The sequence below is a fragment of the Mauremys mutica genome, chromosome 13 (assembly GCF_020497125.1).
Source record: "Mauremys mutica isolate MM-2020 ecotype Southern chromosome 13, ASM2049712v1, whole genome shotgun sequence".
NCBI lineage: Eukaryota > Metazoa > Chordata > Testudines > Geoemydidae > Mauremys > Mauremys mutica.
The window spans coordinates 4606606-4626162 of record NC_059084.1 but is presented as its reverse complement, the minus strand read 5'-3'; the positions used below and the strand labels follow the sequence as shown (position 1 = coordinate 4626162).

General features: G+C 51.3%; 1 protein-coding gene across 4 annotated transcripts in view; it reads left to right on the top strand.

Annotated features, from left to right (window-relative positions):
• Nucleotides 1-19557, top strand: part of SAMD10 (sterile alpha motif domain containing 10) — a 56350-nt gene that overhangs the window by 18963 nt on the left and 17830 nt on the right. For 2 of the 4 annotated variants that reach the window (XM_044986167.1, XM_044986169.1), the window contains exons 3-5: nt 10436-10604; nt 16109-16249; nt 17353-18889. In XM_044986167.1, the coding sequence (XP_044842102.1) occupies nt 10436-10604; nt 16109-16249; nt 17353-17375 (333 nt within the window). In that variant the 3' untranslated portion in view covers nt 17376-18889. Of the gene's footprint in view, nt 1-10435; nt 10605-13644; nt 13729-16108; nt 16250-17352; nt 19047-19557 lie in introns of those variants that run through there. The other 2 variants (XM_044986168.1, XM_044986170.1) reach the window with 2 other exon arrangements.

Genomic DNA, 19557 nt, shown 5'->3' with positions numbered 1-19557 from the left:
ACTGTGAGTGCCTGGGGGGCAGTTCAGTGGCCCCCTCCCCTTTGTAAAATGAGTTTGGTGGGTTTCAGTCAAGTTCCGGGTTTGCCAAGTGCCCACAATCCAGTTTGTACTAATAGGGACCCACTTCCCCTTGGCAGTGTTGGCAGAGACGTCCAGGGCTGAAGGCTTGTCCGTATGGCAGCTTAGTGCACGGGAAGCAGGGGTGTGGATGTGCAGCTCGCTAACTGGCTGCGCGGACCCTGCTGCCGTGCACTAAAAGGTCCCTGGTGCACTTTGACCCGCTGCTGCTTGACGTGGGAGTAGGTCAACGTGCGCTAGGGGACTTGTAGTGCCCAAGAGCAGGACCCCCTGGCCAGTCAGTGCGCAGCAGATTCACACAGCCTCAGCTTGCCACGCGCTACGGCTCTGTGTACATAAGCCCTAGATGACCCATGGAGATTAAACTCCCCTTTCACCCTCCCGGGCAGCAGGGCTGGATCTCCATGGACGGGCAGGCCAGCATGAGGAAGCTGCCCTGCTGCCGTCTGTGCTGAGCCCATCCTGTCAAACCGTGACCACTCTGCTCAGGACCCACTGCTGCATCCATGGACTCGCAGGCTCCTTTCTCCTGATGTCAATGTAATTTGCTCATCAGGGACAGTCAAAGCTCTCAAGCCTTGGGTGAGATCTCACCCCCTCCCTGTGGTGATTCACCTCTGGGTGCCTGAGTAGTGGTGACCCACAGACTGTCAGCTGGGGCAGTGGCTCAGTGGAGAAATGCAGCTGTGGTCAGCAAGGTCTCTTGCTAGGAGAGAGGAAAATTTAAGTGGCTACCGTCAGAAAAGGACTAGGCAGCAGCTAGGGCTCCAGCCCTGCCCTGTGAGCCCTGGGTGCCCCCCCTGACTTCCCCAACTCTGTCCCAAGCAGCCATCCTTGTACCCCTTCCCCTGAGCACCTGTGCAAAGGCGCTGGGGTTGAGTCCTGCTTCACTGGGGACTAGGGAGCAAAGCCCCCTGTCACGCAGTGCCATCAGAAATGGGCCATGGCATCCGCTTGGCTTTTAATCCTAACTGCTCTGACGCTTGTCTTCTCTCCCTGCTGGCTGACTCCACGTCCCCAATGCAGGCATCCAAGGTGAGAAAGGTCTCAACTTTTGCTGTCCCTGCAAGCGAGAGAAGCTAATGAAGAAAAGCCTGGTGAATTAATGCAAAGCGATTTGACTGTATTCGAAACCCTCGCCTCGCAGCCCTTTCACAGGTGACCCATGGAAGGAGGACGTTAAAAGGCAGATACCTTGCAGATGGTTCCTTGGTCTCTTCCCAGTAGAACAGCCTTTAAGGCAGCCTCTACCTCGGTCCCTGAAACACCAGTGTTTGATATTCATGGCTGTGAGTTTATCAGAGAGACAGTTTAGTTCAGCCATCTGGAAGACGAGCATTGATTCATTACACTTCCCCATTTACCACCTTCAGGAGCCCAGGGACTTGTGCCAAGCTTCCAGCTGAGCAGAAATAACGAGAGAGAGAACCTGCAGATGAGTAGGGCTCGGAGCGTGCTGTTCCCATCCTCAGAGCCTGCTTCTTCGGACCTCCGCTAGAGCTTGAGGAAGTCCCGCTGGGAGCTTACTGCTCAGGACTGCAGCTGCCCAGGCCAGCAGAGAGAGTCTGAAAATCACTGGGGTGGGGGAAGGAAAATCGAAAGATTCTCATCTGGAGCAAGCGAAGGAAATATTTTATGATATGCTCTGAAAGGGTTTCCAGGTGCAGGGCTGCATCTGTTTGGCTTAGCGGTCACGTTCGAGGTGTAATCTCAGCCAGTTAGGGGGATAGGCGATTTCAGACAGCTTGCCAATTTGTGCAAACGTGCTGAACCGCCAAGAGTTCTGCATGGCTCGCTCCTGTCTGGGGAAATTGCGGGTTCCTAAGTGCCTATTACCCCGTGGGTGGGTTATTTGGATAAGTGGTGCTGTGGCTTTGTTTGGTTTTAAAGAGCCATTGTTATGCTCAGGCACTTTGTTTTCCTTTTCCCATCATTGCTGGTTACTTTGATATCTGTGGGCAAATAGTCATGTTCTGCATTAGAACCAGCCCTCCCTCTCCGGTGTTTAGCGGGGTATGAATGGGGGTGAACTGTGGGGATGCAAGCCGATTTCGGCCATAATGAGGAAAGGCTCTATACAGGCACATAACAATCTCCTTCCTGTCCATGCTGCCGTTGAGCTCACTGGAAGATTTGCCCATGTAAAATCGTAACCTGGTGAGTCCTCCACGATGGGGAAGAGACATGCAAAGATGTGCATGGCGCTTAAATGAGCAACTTGCTTAACACATGGAACTGAATCCTGGGTGTTTTAAATAGCATTTTGCATCTTTGCTGATTCCTGCCCCCAACGAATTCATTCTCCCAACACCCCTATGAGGGAATAAGGGTTGTGACCATGGAGAAGTTAAGTGATTTGCTCAAGGCCACAGCAGGAATCTGAATCAGAGCTGGATTAGGACTCTGGATTCTCTGGCTCCCACTCCTGTGCTCAAACTACTAGAGCAGGCCTTCATCAGAAAATATGTTGGGTACTGGAGAGAAAATGTTAAAGCCCAAAGTCTTTCCCCTCCTTACCCACATCCCTGGAATATGAACCTTCTGAATATGTCTTGTTGCATTAGTTTCCGTGAGTCGTGGGATATCCAACAGAAACTCTTTGTGACTCCTGGGCCAGATTTCTGAAGGGTCTCAAAGCGCACCCCTATGTTATGCGTGCAGTTAGTGCATGCAAAGTGGGTAACTGCATGTGCAAATGCCAGTTCTGGTAACTAGCATGTGCAGTTCCCCAATTTGTGCTCACAAAAATCACAGTTACAGTGCGCACAAATTGGGTGTGTATTTAGGCTATTCAGTTGCTATTCAGATTCTTTGAAAATCTTGCCCTCCTGTACACACAGCCCCAACACTCATGCATGTGCCCACACGCACCTGAGCACTAGCCCAAAATTCCCCCAAAAGATCTCAGGAGGGATTCTCCTGCCCCTTATAGCCCCTGTCTGATGTAGTGGTGTACAGAGGCCTTAAACGCCTCTAAGATGGCCAGGGGAAAATTCTCCTGGTGCAGGCACCGTCGGCAGCTGATGGCTGCTCTACAGAGACACCCCCCACCCGCCGAAGTGCTGATGGACAAGGCTCAGGATAGAAAGGTGCATGTCGAACCCAGGGCTATAACGCTGGGGGGATTCTGGAGCAGTGCTGTGTCGCAGAGCTGCCCTCTCCAGGGTCATTTTTGGCTTTGACTAATCCAAAATCAGGAGGAAAGAAAGGTGGATTCCCTCGCCTGCCCCTGGGCTGCGCCAGTGTGTGTTATGCCAGCTGGAGGCACCACGCATGATCCCGCCCCTCAAGGGCAAAGCTGCCGTTCAGCCTCATCCATCCTCGGATGCAAAATTTGCTCTTGAAAAAGCTCCACTCATCTGAGCACTCCTCATGCATCCAATTGCCAGTGCAGGAAGAGGGTGGGTTTGGGGCATTCCTCCCCTGGCTATTTCCAGGATGAAAAGCTGGCCACACTCCGACACCTGCGGCTTCCTGGAGGGGAGTCACTGAGCAGAACGTTTAAGGTCATGGCTGATAAAAGGCACTGGACTGTAAGCAGGGACGGGGCAGCAAGTTCGCGTCACCGCTGCCCGTAGCTGGCTGGTGTTTGCCATGGCAGGGACATGGGACTAGTTGTAGTAACCCCAGAATGTCTGAGTTCCTGCTGCACTAATTGTCTCTCTTCGCCTGCTTAATCAGCCAGTGTTCACACAAGGAAGTTGACGCTGCACATTGCAGTACGAACGCAGCTGACCCTCTGAATCCTGGCATAGCGCTACTTGCCGCTTCCAAACACCGCTCCCTACTTCTCGCTTGCCTCGAATATGCCCCAGCTATATTCAGCATGTACTGGCCCTTTCCTATCCCTCCAGCCCAGGCTGAGCCACAGCGGCGTTGGGGAATTCAGCTTCCTTCTGTCTCAGAAAAGCTCAATCTCAACAGAGACTCGGAAGAGAAAGCTCCTCCCTTCATGGAGATGAGGACAGGCAAAGGAGGAGGTTCCCTGTACAGAATCCAAACCAAACTCGAAGAAGGGTGTGGGGTGGATAAGATCCTGCTTACCTAGGAGCAGGAGAGCAGTTCTATGGTCCTTTTCCCCGCTGCTCCCCCGACCCGCATGTCATCCGATGTGCTGTGACATATGGAGGGGCCAAGAAGTTAAATAACTCGTCCAAGGGCAGGTGGTAAGTGTGAGGCAGCATCGAGAGCACAATTCTGATGCCCAGTTCCCTGCTGTAACTACCGGCCGACCCTTCCTCCCCTAACACCGTGGCTAATAAGAAACATTTAAAAAATTCAGCCCTGGGCCATATGGGCAGCGAACGGGACCTGTGATCATTGGTGGAAGCTCCATTGCTGAGCACGGTTTGACTCAGGGCTTCTGTGCAGAAAGGGGTCGTCTTATGGCCCCCAGCCCAGGTAGTTCCTGCGATGAGCTCTCCCCATTGCTGTACTTGTGGACTGTGTCAGCCTCCAGCCAAGGCTATTATTACCTTCCTCTTCAGGAGCACTAAGAAGGAACTGTGGACTTTGGTCTCCCAGGCCGATTTCCCCACCTAATTGGGCTGACTCCTGAGAGGAAGAGAACTCCTGCTGGCCAGAAACATTCTCCGTGAAGGATTGGAATAGTCACCTTCCTGCTACTGCTGCTTGTGACATGTTATTTGCTTTGTACTGAGCTTAAGCCAGGTTGCAATGACCTTGCAGCGCTGAAGTTTCTGTAAAAATCAAATGGGAAGAAGAAAACTTTACCACAACTCCAGAGCCACCTGCAGGCTTCAGAACTTGGCCAGGGCAATGAAGACACACGATGTGCACCCAGGGCCAATGCTCCAGTCCCTGATGGGACATTCTGGTCTGCATGACAGCGCTGTTGAGAATCAGAGTGCATGGGCCAGCTGCAGGAGGCAGCTTCTTGGATGGGAGAGGGGAGACTGTGTCCCAGGTGGCTGAAGGTGAAGGCAGGAATTCGGTGTGAGGAACTTATTTGTGACACAGCCTGGGAGGCAAGTTTAACCCTATCACATTGCCACCAGAATGAGTTTGAATCTTGGACTTTGTTTGCCGTGGAGGGTCTGCTGGAGTGAATGAAAGTGGGGATGTGCCATGTATCTCTGGCTGCACTGAAGCCATTGACAAGCTAGGTTCTACTGAATGTTGGCTGGGACACCATGAGGGTAAGGCCCGAAAACTTCTTGGGATCCTGGGTAAGGGACAGGATGTGCCTTTTTGTCCCCACCATGGGGCTCTACAGTCTGACTGCTTTTCAACGATGCCTCTTCCCATGTTGACCACTAAGAGAAAAGCTTCAAGCAAGGTTGACAATGAATAAGGCTAGCGGGTAGGCCATTGCTCTGGCATAGCACCGGAGTCACTGAGCTCTGAGCCCTGTGCGTCTCCATAAGGAATCCCATTTAACAGCTGAGGGAAGCAAGACACAGAGAGGATGAGAGACAAACACCTGTCGGGGATGGTCTAGATAATACTTAGTCCTGCCATGAGTGCATGGGCCTGGACTAGATGATCTCTCGAGGTCCTTCCACTCCTATGATTCTGTGACTTGCCTAGGGTCGCATGGCCATGCCAAGATTCCAATCCAGGCTCCCAGCCTCATGCTCTTAACCTCCAGAGACGCAGGGGAGAGGAAGTGGATGCTCGAGGGTTCTCTGCCTCCTAGTGCAGGGAGCTTATTGAGAAAGGGTTTCTGTGGGGATATTTAGGGGAGCCACGACTGGGGTGGGGCAGAGGGTGAGTGGTCCCCTGGAGTCTGTTTTGGGGGTTTCCAGTTGTTAGCAGCCTGACTACAGAAAATCTCTTCTCAGCAGCAAGCCGGCAGGTCCACCAGGACCAGAGGAGCCTTTGCTGAATCTCAAGCTGTTCTTGTACTCTTCCATCCTCTTCAGAACAACAGGGTCCAGGTGTAAGTGATGCCACTGCGCCAGCCCAGGCCATGTGCTCCCAGCGCCATCAATGAGGTTTTTGCATTTTGCTGGAGGTCACTTGCTGGTGCCTGGTTGACAACAGTGGGCCCTAGACATTGGCCCACTCATTTGCAGGAGCTGTGAGCTGCAGAAGCAGTTCCAGCCCCTATCTTTCTCTTGCATAATGTTCAATGCATCCGTCCCTTCACCTCCCATCATCGGCGGCTGCTTCTTTCTGCACTGAGCAGATTAAATCGTCCCAATCCCTGCAATTTGTGAGGGTGGCCCCCTTGCTCTGGAGAGAGTGGGTGCAGTGCACTTGCAAAGAGCTAGTCACTTGTTCCCTCACTCTGGCTCTGGGCTGCATCTTCCATGCCCATCTCATGAGCATTGCAAAGCACAAGGTGGTTGTGTTGGGGAGGAGGGGGTTTCTAGGCAGCTTTAGTGTCCAAATGTTGGGCTTAAATTCTGGAAGGACCATCCCTGGAGCGGGCTGTGCAATGTCGCTTGAACTCCCCATTTGAATCTCTTGGCAGCATTTGGACATCCCAGTCCGGCGCTGGGTATGTGCACTGAAACCACGGGGCTGAGCGCCGAGGGGGGTGAGTCCCAGCCTGTTGTTGTTTCCAGGTCACACGGGGGGCCGCACACTCAGCCCTGCTGCTTTAGGACAGCGCTGGGGAGTCTTGCGCTCTGGCCAGGGCCGGCTCCAGATTTTCTGCCGCCCCCAAGCAGCGAAGCGGGAGCGGGGGAGGGAAACGATAAAGCCACGATCGGCGGCACTTTGGCAGCAGCTCTACCCTGCCACGTCATTCTTCAGCGGCAATTCAGCAGCGGGTCCTTCGCTCCGAGAGGGACTGAGGGACCCGCCGCCGAAGACCCAGATGTGCTGCCCCTTTCCATTGGCTGCCCCAAGTACCTGCTTCCTGCGCTGGTGCCTGGAGCTGGCCCTGGCTCTGGCTTTGGGAGCCAGACTCTCTCTCGGAGCAGGGGTGAGCAGGAGGTCTCCTGGAGGTCTTGCTACCTCCGGGGTGGAGCTGCACTCTGCTGAAAAGTTTATGTAAAATATAAATGAGAGAATCTTTCCCGCATTGGGATGAGACACCTCTAGCTGCCAGGGCAGGGAAGTGGCTTCCCCATGAGCACGCGACCCCCATGGATGGGGTTTGCACCTTCCTCTGATTCACCTGGCACTGGCAGCTCTCAGAGACGGGATGTCAAATTTGGTGCACGACGGCTCTGCTCTGGCAATCCTTGCGGGGACAGCAAGGCACCAGGCACGGCTGGGAAATGCCCTGGCTCGCTCAGTGGGGCCTGTAAGCATTCAGGTCCCCTTTGGTCAGGGCCAACGTCTTGTGATTTGGAGATTAACCCTGTCCCTTAAATGATCCTGCCAGGACAGTGCCCCTGCACCACTGCTCTTCCTCCCCGCTGGACCTAGGGAACACACTGGAGAGGGGGACTGATTTTGCAGCTGATCCCCTTGGTGGCTGCAGAAGGTCCTGGATGAGCCCTGTAACAGCTAAACCTGGGAGCTCATTGCTATTTGCCCTTGAGCGCCCCCCCCGCCCCCCCGAAGGGAGTTGAGGAAGGGGCTGTTATCTCCCAGCACTATGTGTGACTGAGGATTTCAGGGCAGGTGGAGGCAGGGGGAAGGAATAAGCAAGTGCTTTCTGGCCGGTGCATTAGTGCGTAACAGCCCTGAGCATTCGTTGTAATTGGATTCCTAACTAGCAAAGTCACGGCTGGCTGGGACAGCTTTACAGAACGGTTCCTTGGAACGTCACATACACTCTTCTGTGAAAGGGAAGGAAACAGCACGTCCCCCGCCCCCCATCAAGCTCTAGCACAGCACCAATTTTACAGTAATGAAACGGGAATTCAAAAAGGTGGAGCTCTCCCATTTATCATGGGGAAGATGCAGCAGCCACGCCAGCGTTAAATCACACCCAGCGGGGGAGTGGCTGGTGTGACACCCCCTTATTCACCACTGTCATGTCATTAGGATATGGTTTGTACAAAGTATGCCTTGTGAGGTATTATTCTGAAATTCCTGCTCTGCTAGGCAGTAATAGCACATACAATCCAATGAGAGATCGTTGTAGGTGAAGTTAGGAAGTTTGGCCATGTGTGTGTTACTGAAACATGGTGTGAGGTTGAAAACACCCACAAGCAGCCTTTCGGGTACAACAGGAAAAAGGCCAAACAATGTTAATGGCTTATTGAGGAAATGCAGACAAGCACAAGGATGACCCCAGGAACTGCGTACCATAGAAACCTCTCAGAGAGAGCAGCACCCAGTGGGAACTGTTTGACCCAGGTCGCAGCAAAAGAGCTTTCCAGCAAGGGGAAGAAGATATAAAAGGGGGAAATGACATCATGCTGGTACCTCACCCTCCTTACAACAACACACTTGGAAACACCTGAGGAACAAAGACTGAACGGGGGGAAGTGATGGTCCCGGGCTAGAGGGATTTCAAGCCTGTGTATGAAAACCTGGGAAACCCGAGCTGCAAAGCAAAGGCAGCTTGTGCCTTAAGAATCTGCCAACCTGTTTATCACTCAGGGTGAGAATTTGCTAATTCATATCCTACCTATCTAGTACGTTCAGCTCACTTTGTGGTTTTGTTTATTTACTAGGTAATCTGCTTTGATCTGTTGCTATCACTTAAAATCTATTCTTTTGTAGTTAATAAACTTATTTTGTGTTTTAATCTAAACCAGTTTGCATTTGACTAAGGTGTCTAGGGGAAATCTCAGCTTGGTTACCAAAAGTGTGCATGGCCCTCTTCACACTGAGGGAGAGGCGAACTGGGTGTTAAACCCTTATACTGGCTTGATTTGACCAGGGCAGGATGGTACACCTCTGGGGTCCGAAGCTGGGAAGCCGGTGGCTGCATGTAACTGCAGCGGTGTGAATGCTGGTGAAAGTGCAAGCTTGTCGGGATTTGCAACTTGTCACAGCAGCGCAGTGTGAGAGGGAGGCCAGGCTGGTGGGTCAGAGGGTTCAGTAGTACCCCAGTTCCAGGTAGCACCCAGGGGGAACCCGTCACAGGTGGCTCAAGGATAGGCAATTGGCGAGATCGCCTGTAGGCCCTGGGTTGCTGGTTCTCATCCCCCAGAGGTCAATGTTGATGAGGAACTGTTTGCAGCCTGTGTGAGGAGTTGGGCGGGTCTCAGCCCCATCCTCTCTGGACAGGTGCCTCCCCCAAACAATCCTCACCGCTCATACTGATTGACAGCCTGCAGGGGAAGGCACTGGGACTGTGGATATGGAGGGAAGAGAGACGACAGAGTTATTTGTTTGAGGGAGATGAGAGTATTGGCTTGAAAGGTTTTGTGGGGCCCAGGTCGCAGTTACTCTTGGGAGCCTGCCTGCGCTGTTCTCTCCTGACAGAGGCCCTCAGGCAAGAAATGCTCTGGCGAAGGAACCTCCATGATTATGGATGCAATTTGGACGAGTGCACCTCCGAGGGCTGACAAGGCTGGGTCACGCCTCACTCGCCACATGCAGGTGCATTTACCCTGTTTGCCCACGCAGCTCCAAGCACGTGTGCTCTTGGGAAGACATTTTTTTAAAATGTAGGTGCAGCTGGGCCTCAACTGTTTGAAAAGCAGCGGTAAGTTGTGGAGGGTGCTTCCTGGCGAGCAGCTGAGCACAGGTGCTATCTGCCCGTGCACGCTCCCCAGCTGAAGGAAGACACATTGAGAGGTGCTGCCAGGAGCAATGCAAACAATCAGGGCGGTACCGTGAGTGACAATCCTTCTGAGACAAATGCTGCTGCATCACATGCTGTCTTGTTATTAGTCTGTATGTAGGCAACCTAGGAGCCCTGCTCTGCACCCCTTTCTGCTAGCCACTGTGCATACAAAGAGGGAAAGATGGTCCCTGTCCCACACAGCTTGCAATCTAAACACAGGATGAGGTAACGGGTGGAGAGAGCAGACGGGGGAAGGGCAGACTGACAGGGAAATTATCCTGATTAGTACAGTAAGCAGCAGTCATAGCATGCCCATGCAATGCAGCATCCTTCCTGAATGCCTGCTTTCCGGGAAAGCTAGGACAATGCAGGAGTAGGACACGCAGCTGGGGCGTAGCCAACAGGCTTGCCATGGATCTGAGTTCTTGTCCCTCTCCTCTCGCCCTTCTGCAGTTGGTTTGTTAGCTTCTGTCCATGCATGGTTTCCTACAACTTGGCTGAGGCTGCTTCTGGACAAGCCAATAAGAAAAAGGCCATTAGGAGGGTTAGGATGATGTTACAAAGTAACTTGGGCAATGTTATGCAAGCATCGCTGCTACCACCTTCCAGACTAAACAAGCATCTCTCTTCTCCAGCGATGTTGCAGCCTGGCCTCTGTTCATCCCATGGCTGAGTGTTTGTTTTCCTCCTGGTGGTACTGAAGTCCATTAACACCCTCCCCTTTCTCTGTTTCCTGCTTCCAATCCTCTGTAGGGTCGTCCCTGTGATCACTATGGCAATTACCATACCAGCCCCACGCTAGGCAGCCTTACCAAGCCGGTGGTGTTATGGACCCAACAGGATGTGTGCAGATGGCTAAAGAAACACTGTCCCCATAACTATCTCATCTATGTGGAGGCCTTTTCCCATCACGCTATCACAGGTACAGTAGATGCTCCCTTTCCAGCTGGTACTAACTGAAAAATGCTGATGATGAGTAAAGACTTTCGGTGGTTGTTGCATACAGCTGGTTTGGTTTATTAACGTAACTAGCTGAATGTGATTCACATTTCCCCAACACCTCTCCCTCAAGACAGCTGTCCTCACCTGTAGCTAACACCGCACTCAGAGCTAGAGGGGAGCCTTCAGCCAAACCCCTAGATCCAAATACCATTTCAGGGGCTTGGAATCAACCCCCAGATCTGAACTCTGACACAAGACCCCTACCTCTATGAATCAAGCCAGAGTCATGCCTCTGTAGTGTAGGGTGCTGGGCCCAGCACTGATCTGTCTGCACCCAGAGCCAAGGCCATTTCAAACCCCCGCTGACAAGTGTGGTGGAAGCAGGGCACTGCAGGGGGAATGTCTTGTGACAGGCAAAGTTGGTCTTTGGGTCCTCTGAGGGCTTTGACATCCCTGATTTAAAGGGAAATCTCAGCTACCTTTCTTTCTTTAAGTAAGTTTCTCTTCTATTTCCCTGCTCAGGCAGCCATGGGGAGAGGCAGCAGCAAAAACTGCTTCATGCTCCCATCCCAGAATGCTAAGACCGGCTCTAATCCGCTGAGTTTCTTCCTGGCCCTCTGCTAACCAACACCTGAGGGGAGCTCCTTAGCCACAATCTCTTTACACTGACGGGTTCTGAGAAGGGCGGGGGCTGTGTCAGGATGGGTGAGCCTGTTGCAATCTGTCACAGCAGTCTTTTAAAATAAACTGTAAGGTGCGATCTTATGTTCAAGTGTCTGTCTAGGCACCTGAAGGTGACTTAGTGAAAGACAGATCTTCCGTTGTTGTTAGCAGTGTGGCTGTAGTCGTGTTGGTCCCAGGATATCGGAGAGACAAGGTGGGTGAGGTAATATCTTCTATTGGACCAACTTCTGTTGGAGAAAGAGACAAGCTTTCGAGCTCCACAGAGCTTTCCTTCAGGTCTGGGAAAGGTGCACATTCCATATCCGATCTCCGTCCTCATCCTCAAAGGAAACCTGCACCACACCTTCCAAAGACGAGCCTGGGAGCTTAAATTCATAACTGTGCTAGACATTAAAAATCATGGACTCAGTAAAAGACACTGGATTTATAACAATCTCTAAGGCACTAACCCTCCTTTGTCCTACAGCTGCAGAGGTGTTAGCTGCCCACTTCACTTTGAATGGTCTCTTGCAACATGTGTTAACTCTTTAAGAACAATCTGTCCCACTGTGACCCTCTGAGCCCTGGTCTACACTAGGGGGGGATCGATCTAAGTTATGCAACTTCAGCTACATGAATAACTGAATAGCTGAAGTCGACGTACTTAGATCAACTTACCATGGTGTCTTCACCACGGTGAGTCGACTGCTGCCGCTCCCCCGTCGACTCCGCCTGCGCTTCTCGCGGCGCTGGAGTACAGGAGTCAACAGGAGAGTACATGGGTCGATCTATTGCGTCTAATTTAGACACGATAAATCGATCCCTCTGGATCGATCGCTGCCCACCGATCCGGCGGGTAGTGTAGACATACCCTGAGTAAGTTTCCCAGACCTGAAGAATTGCTCTGTGTAAGATCAAAAGCTTGCCTTTTTAATCAATGGAAGTCGGTCCAATAAAAGCTATTACCTCCCACACGTTGTCTCTTTAATTAAAAAAAGAGTCAGGACTTACTATTTTAACAGCAAAATTTAACCATTTCCAGTTTCTTTCCCAGCTCAGAAGTTAGGCGGCTGTGGGTTGTGTGTGAAAAGAGGAAATGGCTGAACAGAAGGCTGTCCTCTTTAGAATCCAGACACGCCACAGAGTCTGGCTAGCTAGGTTCTCCACTGTTGTATCTGAGCACCTGGTAATCAGTCACAGACTTTTGTCCCTACACCACCCCTGAGAGGTAGGAAACTATTAATCCCCTTTGACAGATGTGGGATTGAGGCTAGGTTCAATTAAATGTCTGGCCCAGAGTCAGGACTCGAACCTAGGTTCTCTGAGTCCTCATCTTGTGCCCTGGTTACTAAGCCATTCTTCCTATCTGCCTTTCTACCTAGTGCTCTGCTCAATGCAACAACTAGATTCATCTCATGTAATATTAATAAGGCACCTGATGTGACCAAAAAAAATGGGAGTGACTGGAAAGTCATTAGAAATGCAGAGATGATTGAGGATTAAATATTAAACAAATTTCCTGTTCCTCATAATATCAATTTCCTACCTCATCGTTTGTTGCTGATTGCATTGTGTGCCGAAAGCTGCAGGGTTAGACCTGGGAACTTGTTCACCTCTTCATTCTACAGCAGCCAAGGAAGAGGCTGAAAATGCCATCAAAAGCCTTTAACCCAATGAGACACTGGACAGTGGGCACTCTGCACCTCAGATAGGAGCAAAAATCTCATCAGAGCGACTGTTCTCGCAAGATTTTGCTACATCCAAACAGAAACCAGAAAATACCCGAGGCATCTCCCAGTTCTGGATCCAACCTAGAACTGAAGCCCTAGGTGCTGGGTTAATATGTGAGGATCCACCCGCTTCTCCCTCAAACTCTGAAAGGCTTCAGAGCTGAGATTCTGCTACTGTCCTATGTCCCACACACACATACTATAGACAAAGTTCTGCCCTGGAATGTGTACACATGAATCCCTTTCATTTCAATGGATGGCTCCATTCCCGTTACCAAAGAAGGACTCTAATTAGCTGATGAAGGTTCTAGTTGAGCTGTCACTGGGAATAACCACAAAGGCCAGGGCTCATTAGCTTGTTACAGAAAGATAGTCAACACCAGCTTTTTCCCTGCTCCAGAAATAACAACAAAGCAAAGCAATAACCTAGTTCAAGAAGTTTCATTATAGTAAATACCTGCAGTTCTCAAGTGGTTAAAGGGTCTTTGATCTTCAGCCTCATATTGCACAATCTACCTACATTATGCAGGTATTGGTATCACTGCACATCTGGCCAGGTGTTATTGCTTACATATGTATTTAATATCTAGGTACCTGATATGGCCATATCAATTACACTTTTTTCAGGTGTTAGACTGTACCAGAGTATCCTAAAATCCTGTTTGATCTGAAGAACAAAGGGATGTTTGTAGAAGAACTTCAAGATAGACAGTAAGCGAAGCTGCAGAATTAATGTTTTAAAGTTTTCAATTAGCTAGCGGGGTGTTGGGAGTCAGAGTAGTGTCCGCTCCACGGGTGCGTCTGTCTGAGACGAGACCCAGAAAATGAATCCAGTCCTCACAAAGCAAATGCGATGGACTCAGTCCTGGCCTTTTATTCCTCCCTCTCCGCCTCGCACAGAATCGCTAGTCTGCAGCCTGCTTTGTGAGGCAGGGATGGATCATAAAATGCTTTGCCAGGAGAAGGCAGCGGGGAAGGGAGCAAGAGAGATGGGAAGCTGTGTGCCTTTGTCTCATGCCCTAGAGGAATGACACGGCACTAATGTAACAGCTCACCCGAGTCCTTGCATCGGAACTAAAGGAAGTATTAGCGAATGTACTCTGGGAGACAGGGACAAAAGCTGGCTGTAAAACCCCTCTTCTGATAGCCCCTGGCCTGGAGGAGAATGGCTGTGACTAAAAGCGCTGATGGGAACGTTAATGTGTTCCGATGGGTACTTCTAATGTAACTCATCACATTGCCAGCGTACCAGAGAAGAGCGGAGCCAGGGCATTCCAAATAACATGTCCTGATGCAGGAGGTGGAGCTGACAAATCGAAAGCCCCTGCCTGTAGGGAGTATGTGATCTGAGGGCAAGCACTGGACCCAAACTTCAGGATTAGGGCTCCCACCGTGCCACTTTGTGATTGGCGTTGCTGGAGCGTTGCCCTTTTCAGGAATGCCACAGGATGGCCACGGGTGCCCAGTGACTGTTAGGTTGTGTTTGATTTAGCCTGGCCTTTAACAAGTAGGGTGAGCGACTAGATCTTTTGCTGAGACAGAAGATGGTCTTAGCCCTGTGTGAGCACTCGCAAAACCCTTGCAGCTGAGTCGTGGGAGAGCCCCGCAGGTTAGCCTCGCGGGCAGGCTCACGCAACCCACACATGGAACGTTTACACTGAGTGGCGGTGCACACTGACAGTTGTGCAGTCAGCAGTACACCCCCTGCTGGAAACAAGCGTGCCCACACGGCTTTATTTGCAGAAAAACACCTCCCCCCATTCCTGATTTTACTTTCCATGCCCACCTGGAATGGGCCCCAGGTACAGCCCAGGCTCCTGTGCTCCTTGCATGGGACTCAGAGCAACAGAGCACTTACTGCAGGCAACAGAAGTCATTTTGACAGACAAAAAGCTTGTCAGTGCAGGGCTGAGACTCTCCCCACAAAGGGAGCTGGGGAGGGTCATTAATATACAATTCAGTTTACTAATAGTCTTACCGGAGTTGCATTATAATTCAGCCTAAGAACGTGATACGGCAGCAGCAAACACTACCTGTGTGCATCTCTGGTGTAATTCTTTTGTATTGTATGGCTGCTGCTGAGGCTGTTGCATTGCTGTTAGGTGATCACTGCTGGAGGGGGCTGCATTTGTCACCATTTCCCTCCCCGCCTCTCCTTTCTTGCCTTTCTGATGAACAGAATTCAGGTTCTTATTTGTTCTGCATTGTGGGGATGAATTTTCAACATGCCTCTCCCCATTAGCAGAAGCAAATGCCGGGTTATGCACGTGGGTGTTTGATGTTTGCAGCTTGATTCTATGGCCATTACTCATGGGGCACTTTTGAAGCCTGTTTGGGTACCTGGCCCTCACTGTGCTAGGACTCTTCCTGATGGCTGCCTTTTGGAAGCGTGCACCTTTTGACCCAAGCGGTTAGCCAAAAATTCAAGGTCTTGTGCGCTGTCCCAGTTAGGAGGAGAAATTGGTGATGGAGTCTGGGGAGTCTCTGATGCAGTCCTGTGGATTTGCATAGAAAGTACAAAGTCCTGTTTCCCTAAACACATCAGGAATCAAATAACAAGAGATGGTGTCTATGTTCCAAGCCCCTTTTCCAGCCAGCGCTTAGCCCAAAAGCTCTCTCTTAGCTTTCCTCAGGGCCATGTTGCCAGTGCTTTTTCTGACAGCATCCTTGGCTTTCTGCTGCTTCTCACCCTGCTTCTCTGGTCTTTTTCCTGTTTCTCTGAGACACCCCCACACACACAGCTCCACCGATCAATGCCCCAGCCCCTGTGTTGCCACGACAGTTCCCAGGGAAACCCCTTGGGCCTCACACTTCAGTTTTTACTCAAGCCTTGCCAGATGCCTATTTTGGGTGATTGTTTCAGCTATCTGGTTATAGGAAGGAGCTTAGTGGCTTTTTTACATTGATCCTGGCAGCTGAGACACCCACCAGCTCCAGCAATGTTTAACCCAGCCCAGAACACCCTGCACCTGCCTATGGAATCTGGCTGATGTTCCCAGCCCCTGGCTGTCCTAGGCACACAGCAGTGAGATCCGCTGATGAGAGTCAGAGTGGGGCGAATGAGCGTTGTCTCTTCACTTGCGTTTGGCAGGTCGGGCCCTGTTGCGGCTGAACGCGGAGAAGCTGCAGCGCATGGGCATTATTCACGAGTCTCAGCGGCAGGAGGTCCTTCAGCAAGTGCTGCAACTCCAGGTGCGAGAGGAGGTGCGGAACCTACAGCTGCTCAGCCAAGGTACATGGGAGGGCGAGGAGGGGCTGTGAAGCGGCAGCAATGAATCCTTTGGTGACTGCAGAAGCATGTGCCTTGCTCTGCAGTCATTGGGTAAATGCCAGCGTTCTTGGGGCTTGAAAGGGGTCCAGTGGCTTGGGATAGGTAATGGACTGTGGCGTGTTTCGTCTGTAGGTCACTGGTTCAAATCCAGCCCGCATCGGCTCTGGCTGAAAGTTGTTGCGTCCGATGGCTAAGTGCTGGCCTGCATGCAAGCAGTTTGATGATGTCAGTTCCCTGGGGATAGGTGACCTCCTCCCAGAAGCAACCCCCTTTAAATACTAAATAGGATCCCATGCATGAGAACTGTTCTTTCTGCCCTGGGCATTGTCACTACAGAACAGGACTCAGCTACAGTGTGTGGAGCTTCTGCTTCCTTGGAGGTTAGCAGAGAGCTCCTGCCGCTGACACAGGCAATGCCATTGTTCCTTTCACAGCTGTGTCTTAGACCCAAGACCCTCCATGGTGCCTTAGCCTGCTGTCCCAGGATTTCTCAAGGCTCAGTCCCAAAATGAGGACTGCAAGGGAATAGAGGAGGAAACTTGGAACAATACAGGACTGAATTCTCTGACGCTTTAGTGCCAGGTGCCTAATGCCATATTCCCAACCTAAGTCATAGGAAAGGTGGGTCTAAGCCAAGCTGTTAGCACTGAGGGACAGCTGGCTCTGTGGGAGGCAGCAGGGCATTTGTGGCAGCTCTAAAGATGCAGAGAAGTTCTCTGTGCTTTGCAGTGGGCACGCTCCCTGGAGCCTGGTCTGCACTAAAAAGTTAGGGCAGCCCAGCAACGTTGCTCAGGGGTGTGAAAAATCATAGTTAAGCCAACCTAGCCCATGGCGTTGATGGGGTAGAAGAATTCTTCTGTTGATCTAGCTACTGCCTCTTAGGGAGGTGGATTACCTACTCCGATGGAGAGCCCCTCTCCTGGCATAGGTAGTGTCTACACTCAAGCTCTACAGTGGTGCTGCTATAGCCATTCCGCTGTAGTTTCAAGTGTAGACAAGCCCTAAGCTATTGCACTATGGGCTTGGCACTCATCCTCCTCTTCTCTCTTTCCTCCTTATTCCAGCTTCTTTTGGAAACGTCTCCTAGCCAAGCCATCTGCTTGGCAGATTGTTCCAACACTGTGAACCGAGCACCTCTGGGATGGACTGTGGACCAAAGATAGGAAAACCTGAATCGCATGCTTGGAATATAACAGACAGTTTCCAAACCACTCAATGGTCTTCTCTCCCACCCTCTCTCTTTCTCTCTCTCTCTTTTATTAATATTTTCCTGTGCAGAGATCAGACATTTGCTCCAGCAGACATGATTGACAATTAGAGGCAAACTAGGAAAATGGTCACCAGACATGTGATATGCTCCCCTCTGGGATCCAGTCAACCACAGGGGGAAAGACCTCAAGATGAATGTGGTAGCTGGAGACAGTTCATTTTAAGAATGGAGTTGCAACACGGTCATTCTTGGGACTAATCAAAACCATGCACCATGAAACCTCATGCGCCCCAATAACATGCTTTAACCAGGAGGGCCTCTGGGCCCAGTGCAGGCTGCAGATGTCCTCAGACTCTACTGGTGTCAATACCTTGGAGCTTACTGATGAAGCTTTTGTTCTCTCTTCAGACTGGGCTGTCTTCCAGTGTCCTAGGAGATAACGTTAGCAGCAGCAAATAAGATGACTGGACAAGCCAGAAAAACTAAAGGCAGAGCCAAGCCCCTGGAGATTGGCTTTGCTTTGTGAATTAAAACAAGAGCTGAGTCACTGAAGCCAGAACGCATACCCATAAAAGAGAAAATGCAGGAGCCACACACTCAGTGAGGTCACCGTGACCTCTAGGAAGCAGCACCAGGAAACGTTCATTGGGTTGTCCTTGTCCTCATTTATGGGCATATGGAGGAACCATGATTAGTTGGTTTGCTTCATCCACCTTTGGCACCACCCACCTCTGTGACTGGTTTCTGCACTGCCGACACAGTCAGAGCTGAGGGAGAACAGGCAATCCTCTTTGTAGAGCTCAGAAATGCTGGCTGAGAGAAACTATGCCGTGGCCAAAGGCCTCGCCCGACTGGTAGCCTACAAAATGGCAAGCTCCTAAAAGCTCATGAAGCTCACGCTGGCTGCATTTATAATGCTGTGGCGCTTGCAGGGTAGTTTGGTTCAATAGGATGTGGTGGCGGGACTAGGCAGGAGACTGGCTTAAGGGCTGAGAATCAAGGGTTCTTTGGTGCAATATTCCGTTGCTTTTGTGTCCTCTCGTACCCTTCATTCAGAGAACTCCTTATAAAACCTTCATGTTTGTTTCTATTTTTTCACCTGGTTCATTTGCATTTTGAGCTTTCACCCAGTGTCCTGTTCTGAATTCTGATTCTCCACCGCACACAATAATCCAGGTCTGAAGCCTGAACTGCTATCCAGGAGTATCCTGGCATTGCTGCTGCTTGCCCTGGCTCATGAAATGCAGGTGCCTTTCTGGCCTCCGCGACATGATTAGTACCAGCCGCACTCCTTTCCACCATTCCATCTAGCCCCCTCCTTTCGCACCCCGCCCTGATAACGCCTCTGGAACAGTTGGCTGATATGTCACATTTCACAAACTGGCAGGCAGGTAAGACACTGTGAAACAAACCCTGGAATTTTGGTCTGAGGTGTCTCTCTGATATGTCTCAGACTTTCCATTCTTTTGTAACTTTCAGTGGCTAGGGCAAACCTATGCACCCAGAAAGGAGTCAGAGGTGTCATCAGCCCTACGTATCTGGGACCAGGGCTTCTCCACCCACATTTGTTGTACACTGTAGCGGGATGGTTACCTGCTCCAGCCCTGACAGGGTTAAAACCAGCCCTGGGAGAGTGGGAAGCAGGCTCAGCTGGGGCCAGGCCCCAATTAGGGCCCAGCTGGCCCTATAAAGGCTTGAGCCAGGAGCTCAAGCAAACAGTCTCTCTCTGGCTGTAGAGGGAGTTGGGCCTGGCTGCAGGGAGCGAGAGACCGGGTACCTGAGTGGAGCAGGGCTGGGGAAAGGCAGAGGGGCTGGGGAGCTCTAGCCTGGAAAGCCCCAGGCTGCGGCCTAGCATAAGGCCAACAGATACTGGGGGTTGCAGAGGGCAGCCCAGGGATAGGCCAAGGCAGCAGGTTCAAACCCAGCCTTGCCAGTGATGAGTAGGCTGATCCTGCAGTCTGCCCCAGGGCGCGGGGCTAGACAATGACTGGCAGTATCCGTATACTGAGGTGGGGATAGTAGGTGGGGGTTCCCTGGGGAGGGGAGATCCTAAGACTGA